The 12,486-nt window shown below is 38.5% G+C and overlaps 1 protein-coding gene across 3 annotated transcripts in view; it reads left to right on the top strand.

Moving 5' to 3' along the window:
- The first annotated feature begins 2,599 nt into the window (after nucleotides 1-2,599).
- Nucleotides 2,600-12,486, top strand: part of ctbp1l (C-terminal binding protein 1-like) — a 28,201-nt gene continuing 18,314 nt past the window's right edge. The window contains exons 1-3 of one of the 3 annotated variants that reach the window (XM_055178290.2): nucleotides 2,600-2,770; nucleotides 3,870-3,927; nucleotides 5,155-5,317. In XM_055178290.2, the coding sequence (XP_055034265.1) occupies nucleotides 5,260-5,317 (58 nt within the window). In that variant the 5' untranslated portion in view covers nucleotides 2,600-2,770; nucleotides 3,870-3,927; nucleotides 5,155-5,259. Of the gene's footprint in view, nucleotides 2,771-3,869; nucleotides 3,928-5,154; nucleotides 5,318-9,056; nucleotides 9,197-12,486 lie in introns of those variants that run through there. The other 2 variants (XM_055178291.2, XM_055178292.2) reach the window with 2 other exon arrangements.

Here is a 12,486-nt window from a genome sequence, read left to right as displayed (position 1 = left end):
CTTGATGCGAGTCCACGTGGGTGCACCGGAGTTGTATTTTGGGACAGACTCGAGCATCATACCGGAAATAGGTAGAGAAGTTGCCCGTCAGTGTGAACTCCTCCCTTCCGTCGCCTGATTGGTCTGATTGCCCTTTCGCAAGGACTTCTGGGTTGGCAAAGTGCGCGAAGCCTGCTGCAGTGCAGGCTTCGCTGAAGACCGCATCAAGGGGGCAAAGGAGGCGCTGATGAGCACACTTCAAAGCGTAAAAAATGACAGATGGGACACCCTACGGACTCGTAGACTAAGCGAGAACGCGGAATTTAAGGCCACAAGACCAAAAGTCCACATGAAGTGCACCATTTGGGACAGGGCCTATTTCTCAATATGCGTTCTTCAGCGATCTTGCGTCCTCGTGTCCTCGCTCTACGTCATCATTAACGGTCGAAGTTCATTCCATTGCTGAGTCCCAATTCGCATACTATCCGTCCTAAATAGTATTCGAAACTAGAATTAGTACGTCCCAAAACGTAGTATGTTGAAATGAGTATCCCAAAGATACCCGGATGGTCTACTATTTCCGGTTAGATTTCGAAGTGCAGATCGATCCACACTCTAACGGCTAATATTGCCCACAACCCATTGCGTGCGGGAGGGAGGAGCTTTGTGGTGATGTAATTATGGCAGCCAGACGCAGCAGCGGCCCTCAGCTTTTAAGTGTAAGAATTCAAATGTTTAACCCTAATTAAAGTTATCTTTCATTGTCTCGTAATATTCGGTTGATGTTGTGAAAATAAAGTACCATGGCTGTAGTACTGTGTCATGCATGTGTCTTTTTTATGTATTTCTTTTTATGTTTCTGTCTTAGATTTATACCTTACTATAAACCCTTATGAAAATAAACACCTTTTACTACACTAATAGTTTAACCACACTGACTTATTTGTAGTAATACTGTGGCTGTACAAATGTTAACTTTATTAAGAAATATGGTTACTAAACTTTTACTATAGTAAAAGCATGGTTCATTTTCATCGCGGTATTTTTGATTTGCATACATAAGTATAAAATAAGCATAAAATACGTTAAACAATAGTTATACTATAAACTTGAACTATTTTGACTTTAAAATAAGTAGCTTTCGTTACACACATTGTTGCACATGAACATCATAACCAGGCAACCACGTTGTTGTTCACGTTGCATGACGTCATCGAAGTACATCCCAGAACGTGCATACTCTTTTGCTACACACTCAAAAGTACGTACATTTTCCTCACAAAAACAGTACATACTTTTAGGTCGTAGTATAAGTAGGCGAATTGGGACTCAGCACAATTCTCAAGAACGCAAGGACAGAGGACGCATGAAAATACCCAGATGTGTTCTTGATATCGAGGATGCATCGAGTGCAGATTTGCTGAAATCACTTTACGCCCCAGAAGTCATTGCGGCAAAACTTCCGAGTTCGTTCTTCCAAGATCGCCTGGCAAGATCGATCTCCACGAGGACGCAAGTCCTTTCTTTGCGTTCTTGGAATTGAGAAACAGCCCAAGTTCACATAAAATCCCCGGATGTGTTCTTGATCCGCCCATTTTATCGAGGATGCATCAGAGGAGACTTGTGTGGACTTATGACAGCGAAGTTTCCCAGAATGCATTTCGCGTCAGGAGTTCCTTCTTCCGAGTCTGAACTTGCAAGTTCGAACTACGAAGGACACAAGTCCGAGTTTGGCGTACTTGGTATTGAGAAACGGCTCTGGTCTCGGACCACAGTGGAAGGAGGAGGACTCGTAAATTCAGACCGAGTTCTCGAGACCAACGCATTTTTTATGTTCATATAAACACATAACAACAATAATAATAAAATGCAATGTTGACGGGCATTATTTGAAAATGACATCCCATGGTGCAATGCAAAGATACTGCATAAAATTGGGAACTATTGGAAAATGTTATAAAGTAGCTAAGCCTACTAATATAGACATACCACTAGAAAATTTTGATTTGCTCTGCATGTCCTAACTAGGATTAAAAAAGTATGAAATACTTTTGAATATGAAAACTGACATGTTTTTATGGTCTTGGTCTCTCTCGACTCGATCTCGACTCCTCAAAGACTCGGTCTCGACCCTTTAAAGACTCGGTCTTGACTCGGACTCGGCATAGGCAGTCTCGTCCCTATATAGATTTATGTATTTAAAAAAAAATCAAACATAACCCTAAATCAAGTGTGGGGAACCCTGGTCCTGGACGGCCACTGTTCTGCAGAGTTTAGTTCCAACCCCAATAAAACACACCTAATTCAAGTCTTGAGGATTACTTGGAAATGAAATTAAGGTGTGTTTGGTTCGGGTTGGAACTAAACTCTGCAGGACAGTGGCCCTCAGGGACCCAGGGTTTCCCACTCCTGCCCTAAATAGACATAACCCTAATATAGACTTCATGCCGCGCTGCGCAGACCTACCAAAGTATGACATCACAACTTTCGAACTGATCTCGCAGTACTTTGATGTCATATCCTGATCTGTCTGCGCAGCGCCGCATGAAGTCGAACGCACCTTATATGGGCATCTATAGAGTATGCAATCAGGCTGACCTGCAGGCGGCGCTCCTCTGTTTAGTCCTCATGTCTTTGGAGTGAATACTCGCTCTTTCCACGGCACGTTGTTTGTGCGGCCTCGACTTCCTTTTCTGTGCAGATTTCATGGCGAGTGATAGCGGGGAAGAGTTGATTCACCTACCGTGACCACACTGACCCGTGCATCAACCTCAAGAGACGCGTTTCTCGGGTGAGTGGGGCCGCTTTACTGGGCTTTCGGACTGTCATTTAAACATTAATCGCACCAAACTCATACTTTTGTGTGCTTTGAGCCTGCAGTGTCATATTGTGACTGTGTATCTCACTCACACACTCAGTGTATGTGTGTGCGTGTGTGTTTAATGTTTGGTAGCTCGGTTAGCAACCACAGTCAGGGCGCTTTTCTCAATGTCTTTAATAACGCAAACTGTAGCGAAGCTGATGATAAGAACGATTAAAATCACAAATAATTACAAAGGAATCATTCAAGTTTTTCTCTTTGTGTATTTTAACTGTTTTTTGGGGGGGCTAACTCTGTAGTCAGTTGCATTGTGTGTGGACACTGAATGTGCTAATTAGCTAGCGCAGCGATAACTGAAGAAGTTACATTACAACGCGTCTGCGCTGCGAACGAGCGACGCGACAAAACCCACAACGATCCGTTATAATCGACGGAGCTGCACGGTGGCTTTATATTCAAGTTTGAGCGCGAGATCGCGGTTTGTCCGCGCGCACAAGTCTGGAGTTACGCTTCCATTATAATGACCAAAGAGTGCTCGACACACGACGATACGACGCCTCGCAAGATTTCTAAAGCGTCTGATTATATTAATATATATCGTTTATCGTAGCCCTGACTACTCTACACGTAGTCAACGTGTGTTTATTTGTTAAAAAGTAAGATGGGAAAGTCTACATAACTTAAATAAAGTTGAAGTCATTCTGTGGTGGTGCGGTTTCCTCATGTGTGCGCTCAAAACACGGTGACTTCATAACACTGATGTTTCTGATATCATATATAACTTAATTGAATATTTACACACTGTGTTTCACGACTGTATTTAGATCTTGTATATTTTTTTTTGACTAAAAAGTCTGTAAAATACTGGTGAGTATGAAACGACAGTTAGGTGAATTGTCTGAGTCACCAGCAATCCGTTTTAAACGCCTCAGCTGCCAAATATTTGTGTGAATTGTTTTACATATCTGTTGTGTGAGATTGTTTTGGAAACGTACTAAGTCCGTTTTTATATTAATACATATACTAGCGTATTTTAACTAATTTTAATCAAACTTTATGTCCTCTTTAGTTGTCATTAATAAAGTAGCAGTGACGTCAGACGAGTAGTCCTTCATCTTTTATTTCAGGTGCGTTATTTCATTTCTTGAGATCAAAATATTTGAAATAGTTTGATGATGAGCAGCACTATCAATATAAGGTTTCTGTAGCTCACTTTGTAGATCATTGGGTTAGCCATTCAAAGTTATGTACAGAAGCTATTAAACCAAACATTGTGAAAGGTTTTAATGATGCGCCCATGGATTTTCATAATGAATGACATACCTGCGGTAACTTTATTTATTGTGTGTTTTACAATAAGTTAATAAAATGTGATTTTATAGCCAGGAAGCCCTTTGCCGATGTTTTTTTCCAAAGCAACTTCCATTTTAACACTGAGATGAAACCCAAGACCTTTGTGATACTAACACAAGCTGCGTTTCCATTGCATATTTGCGCAAAACTTTAGCGTTGTTTTATAAATGTCGGCTAAAGACTATTGCGAAATGTAGTTTTCCTCTCTCGATAAGTCATTCCAAACATCACGTCGACTGATGTTGGTAGGTTCACTAATATCACATCCACCGCACTAGGCATTATTTTTAACGGAAGGACACGTTAGAGTATTATCCAAACATTTAATGCCAAGGAACGCATTAAATATACTTGGGAGCAGACACATAGTGAGGTGTTTCTGGGATGTTTTAGTACATATACCGCATAATTATGTGTCTTGCATCTGGTGACCAAAAATGCGAATAAACTTTCCATTGCATTTTTGCAAACAAAACCTTTTTTTTGCGAAATATGGGAGTTTTTGCAAAATCCATTGGCTGTATTTTCAATTTACTGTCAATTTGCGCAGTTTAAAGGGACACTTCACCCATTTGCATTAAGCTTTGTATAGTTAGAAACCCAGTCATGTTTTTGAATGGTCATGCATCATTCCTTCTGTTTCCCCTGTGACGGGAGAAATATGGATTTCAGTGTTGCACTTCCTCCTTTCAATGATGTAAAAATCATCATTTTGCATCATTGAAAGAAGGAAGTCCTCTATCTTTGCAGAGGGGGTGAGACTACAAACACTCCTTTTCTCGGTCAAACAGGCACCAAATTCTAAATTTATGTTACATTTCGACTATAAATATGATCCACTTTTAATAAAGATGAATGTTTCCACGGGTGAAATGCTCCTTTAAATGGTAATGGAAATGCTACAATACTAAGTGAGCTACAGAAAGACTTTGTAGACTTTTTTTGGTGAAATTACTTTGTAAATATCTCAGAATGTTAACCTGTGAAAATAATGGTTGCAGGTATTTTGGAGATCTGGGTGCTTTCTAAACAGAACGCTTGTGCTGTTAACACCATCTCTCATCGTGTTGTGGCTGTAGCTGCTCCTACTGAAGAACTGCCAGTCAATGGCTCTAATGGACAAACACAAAGTCAAGCGGCAGAGACTCGACCGCATTTGTGAAGGTGAGAATAATGATACTTTTAAACTTATTGCTATTGACTGTTTAACAACTCAGAAATGTGTTTTAATTCAAGTGGGAGCGATATTTGCAATCTGTATTTTCAAGTGAAACCAAAAATACCAAGAAATGTAGGGTGGAACTGTGTTTTTATCCAAAACAGAACCAACACCTGTTGTTTGAAACTTGAGCACCGTGTTACAATAACTAACAAAGCAAGTTAGGATGACATGTGGTAGTCACAAACTAACTACATAACCTGAAATGTGTGAAACTTAAATGTGGTCAATTCTGATTTTATATTGACGTCATGTGCAGTCTTCGATCCATTATCAAATTCATAAGTTCCAATGTGATGTTGTTTTACTTTGAAAAAGAAGTTAGTTTGCAGCTTTTCTTCATCAAATTTGCAAAAAATATTTGACGGTTTTATGTTTTGGCCAAGTGTCTATAGAGAGACTGAGTGGTTTATGTTGTTCTGTTATCTTTCCTGTGCATTACAATTGCATAACTAGAGCAAACAGTGTTGCCCTTTCTGATTTGTGATGTCCGATATAAACCATCCAACTAGGGCTGCACAATTTTAAAGAAAATGTGTACAATTATAATTTAATTTATTTAAAAAAATATTTTGCATTATTTCTGGGAAAAGCAGCACTTTTTGTCTTGCCAGTCTCTGATATCTGCATCAATCTAAAACTTTGACTATACGTAACTTTTTTTTCATTGTTATTGCAGACTATTGCAATATGCAAATATATCTTGCATCCCTACAACAAACGGAGAGTAATAAGCTGGTGATATGATTGGTTTTTAAACAATTTAAAAGATCAGAGAGTCAGAGCTCTGTTCTCTCTTCTTGCTCCTCCTTGTCTATTCAGAGGGTGTCTGTTATTAAAATCCAGTGATAATGTGTGGCTTAAAAAGCACCCTTGATTTAGATATTATTATTATTATTATTATTATACTTGAAAATTGTACCTTTTTAAAGATGTGCATGTCAAAATGAAGTGGTTATGTGTTTATCCATCAGCAGAACATATATTTCAGTGCCTTTAATACTTTTGGCAAATGCTCAAAGGAAGTGAGGTGTAATTATCAACATCAAACAGGCCACTTGTGTTTCTATAATATGTAGATGTCGCAGATATAAATGAATTGGAAAGGGATATACAAGTATACTGAAACAATGCTTTGTCTTGAAATGGGCAAAATTTATTTTGCTTTACATCACAATACAAGCACGATGAACACACAATTGTGTGTCAAAGTTATTTGAAATTACGTGTTATTAAAAAAGTGGGAGCTGTCCTACTGCATTTGTTTAAGTTTTTACCTGCGTTGGCATGCCCTGTAATTTGTGCCAAGTAATTATTTTGTTATAAATGTCAAGGTTGATACATATTTTGGAAGCTTTATTACCCACTGTTAAATAAAGTCATGTCTGCAACTCAACAGTCATCTTTATTAGTAATTCATTTATAAAGCTTGCTTGTTTAATACAATAAACTCAATTAGTTATTGGTTAATTCCAGTCCTAGATGCTGATTGGTCATTGGAGCATTTCAGCCGTGCACACAAATATGCATTGTTGTACAGCTATGGCCTAAAACATCTGATAGCTACCATCTGTATCATTATACAATACTTACAGAAGTTAATTTCAGCGGCTTTATCATTTAGTAGAGATAGCAAGATAGCTTAGGTTAATTTCTAAATATTTTTTAATTTTTTATTTTTGCCAAATAAAAATATTAACTCTTTCCCCCTGTTTAAAAAAAAGTTGCCAGCCAGCGCCAGGATTTTTTATGATTTTTACATAAATTAAGTTCAAATGTGATGTGGAGTTTTACTTGCATTTAGTTTGCAGCTTGTCTTCATCAAATTTGCAACAATTATTCGATGGTTTTATGTTTTGACCAAGTGTCTATAGAGAGACTGAGTGGTTTATGTCATTCTGTTATCTTTCCTGTGCATTACAATTGCATAACTGGAGTAAACAGTGTTGCCCTTTCTGATTTGTGATGCCCTATATAAACCATTCAACTTGGGCTGCAAGATTTCGAAGAAAATGGTCAAATTTTAATTTAAAAAACTTGTTTTTAAAATGTTTTGCTTTCTTTCTGGGAAAAGCAGTGCTTTCTTTGTCTTGCCAGTCTCTCTGATATCTGCATCAATCTAAAACTTTGTCCATACGACACAGTTTAATGCCTTTCAGAAAATTGTTCTTTAAATATATAGACGGTTTCACATAAATTCAACATAAACATGCAGCTTTCGTTGTCATCACATAACTTCAGGGAAACTCTGCGAAGAATAAATAATAACAAAGTACTTTTAAAGTAGTTTATTTATATAACAAACAAAAGTAGTCTAGTCAAAACTAGTCAGACCATTAAACAAACAGAAGTACCGGAAGTAAATTTCGGACCAGACGCTTATCGCGTCACCGCACGTGCGCCCGATGAAACGGTCTATAAACATACAATATTTTTTTAAAGTAAAAGAATCAACCCTCTGCTTTCAAATAAAAACCGTTTCATCCTATGTTTATTTTTTATCACCTCTCAAATATGGGTAGGTTTCTTTAAAAATATCATATTTTGTGCAAAAAGCTGAGATTATTGCATTTTTATAAAGGACTTCTGTTAGAGATCAGATTCAGAGCGATGATCAAAACATTCGAGTTTTTACTGTTTTTGGATCAGTGGATGATTCACTGTTTTATAAGTTTGGTAAGACTGCCACCTAGTGGATAATAGTGGACATATGTATTGCCGTAAAAACTCGTCATTGGCAGGGAAATTTACGAGAAGTGGTCGATGGCCGGGGAAGACTTAGTCTTTTTAGTGCATTTTGTAAGTATCTTAAACTAAAAGCAGTAATTTATTAGAAGCTATTATTTATTGAATGTGTACTCAACCGTGTTTTATGCTTAACTCTTTAACTATCTTTATATTTACCTTTATACTTAAAGGTGCAGTGTGTAATTTTTAGAAGGATCTCTTAACAGAAATGCAATATAATATACAAAACTATATTATCAGGGGTGTATAAGACCTTTCATAATTAACCGTTATGTGTTTATTGCCTTAGAATGAGACGTTTTTATCTACATACACCGAGGGTCCCCCTACATGGAAGTCGCCATTTTGTCCCGCCATGTTTCTACAGAAGCTCATAATGGACAAACTTTTTTATTAAATTGTCTCCAGTGATGAAATGTTTGTCTGGTGTTACATTGAAAAGTGTTTTAGACCACTATGCACTTTACATAAATTATTATTTTATAAAAAAAATGAGTGTTATTGCGTGACGACTCTGGTCCTTTGACGTGAAATGTTTTCATTAAGCAAGTCTGTTCGCTTTGTTCACGTTACATCCTATGCTAATTACTTGTGGCATCGGAAATGTGTCTATAATCTTTATAAAGTACAAAAATAGGCTTGACTGCAAAAGATCTTGCTGATAACTTTCCCAGCCTTTAAACCAAATTTAGTTATGCGACCACAGCTGCAGATAGCACTGATATCTATGTGACGGGAAAAAGTGAGAGTCCACAGAGGGCGGTCGGTGTGTGGGGGGCGTTCCTTCAGGGTTAAGATAGTAGATGTGTACTGAAAAAAAGACGCTGTCTCTTTAAAAAACAACAACTGCCTTTAGTGCCGCTTGTCAATTCCATAGAGGTTTGTGCTGGTTGGATGGCGCTCAAAGCCCAGACCTCTGATTGGACCAGTGCTGTGGGGGAGGGGCCAAGCGAGGATGACATGGTAGATGGGTGTCTGCCAGGCGAAAACAGCCTGACACTGATTGTAAAGGGTGGAGAGAAGGCGATAGAAGAGGAGGGGAGAGAAGACAAGGCGCGTGGATTTCATGATGCAAGGTTTGGATGCGTTACCTGCGTCTCATTTGGTGTTTGGTGTTAGGCTCTCATTAGATGTAGTGGAAGTAACGTGAATGGGTGTGGTGTCCGGAGCAGCCGTAAATTTTCCTTTTTGGCGCGTCTAGCTTGTGTCCTTGCAGCTTGTGCAAGAGCGTGTGTGTGTGTGTTGGCCAGGCAGGAGGCAGGGTGTGGTGCAGCTGTATTATCATCCACCCACCCTTCCCCCCTCTCCTTCAATGTGTGTGTATGTGTGTGAGGACCATGTGTGTGGGGGGGGGTGAAATGAGGAACGAGGGAGGGGGTGAAACGGAGGAGAAATGAACGTTGAATGAATGGCATTGTTTGCATGGCCATGCTTGTGTTGTGGCCCTCTCTCGCTTTCTCATGTTGGCTGGCGCGGGCTCAACACACGGCATCTGTGCTCCCAGTGCCGTTCTCGATACGACCCTACAGCAATAAGTGTTTGCATTGTTCGCCTACAGGAGCGCAGTGAACTGATTTTTTTTGCTGCTCTGACTACAGCGTGAACAATGTGTGTGTGTTGCCACGAAGCGTTGATATGGAGGCAAACGAGTGCAAATATTTGTCTTTAAGGCTCCATCATGTCAAACTCCTTAATCAATAACCACGTATGCGCTGCGATAACATGAGCTGTGTGTTATTGGACATCATGGAGGTGTCTTACCCCACCCCCCCATATTAGCCGCCAATGCAGTAACACCTGTCAGTGATAGAAGGGGGGCGGTGGGTTTTAAAATTTTACACGGTTGTTCGAAGGAGATTTGCTCTCTTCTTTTAAAAAGATTACGATTTGGTGACGGGAAACATCAAAGCCATCGTGAAAAGAGAGTCGGGACTGATAAGGAGGAGATATCAATATTTGTGACCCTGTCTGTGAAAACCAGACTAAAGTCTTAATCAAATTCTGAGATAAGCATCAATGTTTGATTTCAACCATTTGATTTTAATATTTGACATGACCTTACTCGATCAATATTAAAGATATCAAGGTTATATTTACACTAAATGGTGAGGTCTTTACATTATGTAGGATGATTTTATATAGAGGCAAATCTCAAAAAAATGACTCTAGTAGATGTTTTTTCACAGACACGGTATCATTAAGATATTTATTTAGTGTATAGTTACAGTTATAGTTAATATTGCAATTTTTGCTTGTTTTAATTTCTTGGTGCTTTGCATAATTGTTTTTAGCTCGGTCTGAGTTAGACTTTGTTTGAAATGTGTTGAAAATTGTAACTAGATTATTCACATAAGCAAATGAGTACATTATCTAATGTAAGGCAAAATGCATTGTCTCATCATTTAATTTCCCATCTTGCATCCATTTTGTGTTTTAATCTCAAGAATCTTGTTCTCTTAAGCCCTTTTCACACAGACAACACGGAAAATGCATCTGGGATTTGGCTGGGATCATTTGATTTTTTTGGTTCATTCACACCGCCAATATACAGTAAAGACATGTATTTAAAATCCTGCACTTGGTAGGTTTTATCCACAGCGTCTGAAGTTTGCTTATTCGTTACTTCTCTTTCCAGAAATGAATCGCTGGCATTTTGGTTTATGATAAGACTAAATGAGCGTGTAATGCACTGTTTTAGGATGCTGATGAATGATCTCCGCTTTAGAGTGGATATTTGATGAGCTCGCTGATCTCTGCTTCAGTCCAGTTTGCAGTTTGCATTTCTCATTGTGAATGTTAATGTGCATTTAAAAGTAAAACCTCAGTTTTAAAGAGCTGAATGATATTGTTGCAATTGCACGTGTGTGTGCATTTTGTTTAATATAAGCTCATATGACGCACTATTTTTTTATGATGCTGAATGATCTCAGCTTCAATGCGGATAGTGACGAGCTCTATGATCTCTGCTTCAGTCCAGTGTGCTGACATTTCTTGTCATGAATGTTAATCTGCATGTAAATCCTTCGTTTTAAAGAGCTGAATCATAACTTCATGTTGCCATAACACGTGCGTCCTCACTATGGCATGCCCCTTGCGGATTGTTTCTGCCTCCATTCCCACAGAGGGCTTTTCGGGTATCTTAGGCCAATGTACTCTTTCCGGGAACGATCCCAGAACATTTATGGGACGTGTTTGCGTTCACACAGAAGCCTACCTGCTAATTTTACAGATATTTTTTGGGACTAAAGTACTGTGTGTGAATAAGGTTTTGCACACATTGCACACTCTTAAAAAATGCTTGGTTATTTTCAACCCTGCGTTGGGTCGAACCCAACCTCTTGTGTTAAATTAATTAGTAAATGGGACAGAAACAACCCAGCATGTGTAGATACCAATGTGCAAACTTTATGCATTTGCTTCCTGTAGTTGTTCTGTGATGGCTGTAACATTTATTAGTTCCTCATTGTCTGACAGGTCAGCTTTTATTTGACTTTTTTTATTTAAAAACTTGTCATTATGAGTGAACATACCACATCTCATTTTTAGCAGTCAGTTGTTTTATTTGAGCTAGAAAAGTGAGTGTACTGAAGTGCTTGCACACATATTATGTGCAATGAACGCAGCAATGCTGTGTGTGATTTTTTTTTTTTATCACTAAGGGACGGTTCCCCGGACAGGGCTTGGATTAATTCAGGCCTTAGTTATATTAGGACATTTAAGTAGATTTTGCAAACAAATCTTACATAGAAACAATACTGGTGTGCATCTTGAGACAAAACACTTTTTTTTTTTTATGTTAAGATATTTCAGTGCAAGGTGTTTTTAAATTAAGGGAGCTCAAACATGCATTTTAATCTGGGTCTAAGGTAAACCTTGTCTGGGAAACCGGCCCTAAGGCTGTTTATTATGCATTTTTTCGAGGAAATGTGGCGTGCTTCATGTCCTCACAACAATGTCTTTGTAAATGAGAGAAACTCTTAAATCTGTACTGACAGGTTAAGACCATTTAGTCTCTGTTTAGTTGGATATATTATAGTAACTAAGCAATATTGGGTTACACTGACTGAATAATCTAGTCTGATATCCAAGTCTAACTATAACCTTTATTGGACAAATCTGTGTAAATTGGAAAACTAAATGTGCTCTCTCTTAAGCCAGGCTCCCACTGTGGGTCCCAAATTTACCTTCCCTAGAATCCAAAAGAGAATTGTTTTCAGGATCTTGGGTCTGACGTTTGGCTCAGATTATCATCATGTAATGTGTGGTGTTTACAGATCAAATCTTACACCAGCTGAACTGCTCATAAGAAATTGTGACTGCCTAGATGACTTCAGAAATTAGATTTTTAGGATGGTTGTTAATACTT

Source organism: Misgurnus anguillicaudatus, chromosome 16 (assembly GCF_027580225.2).
Source record: "Misgurnus anguillicaudatus chromosome 16, ASM2758022v2, whole genome shotgun sequence".
In the NCBI taxonomy this organism is placed as follows: Eukaryota; Metazoa; Chordata; class Actinopteri; order Cypriniformes; family Cobitidae; genus Misgurnus; species Misgurnus anguillicaudatus.
Note: the sequence above shows the minus strand (reverse complement) of the source record. Positions and strands in the feature narration are given on the sequence as shown.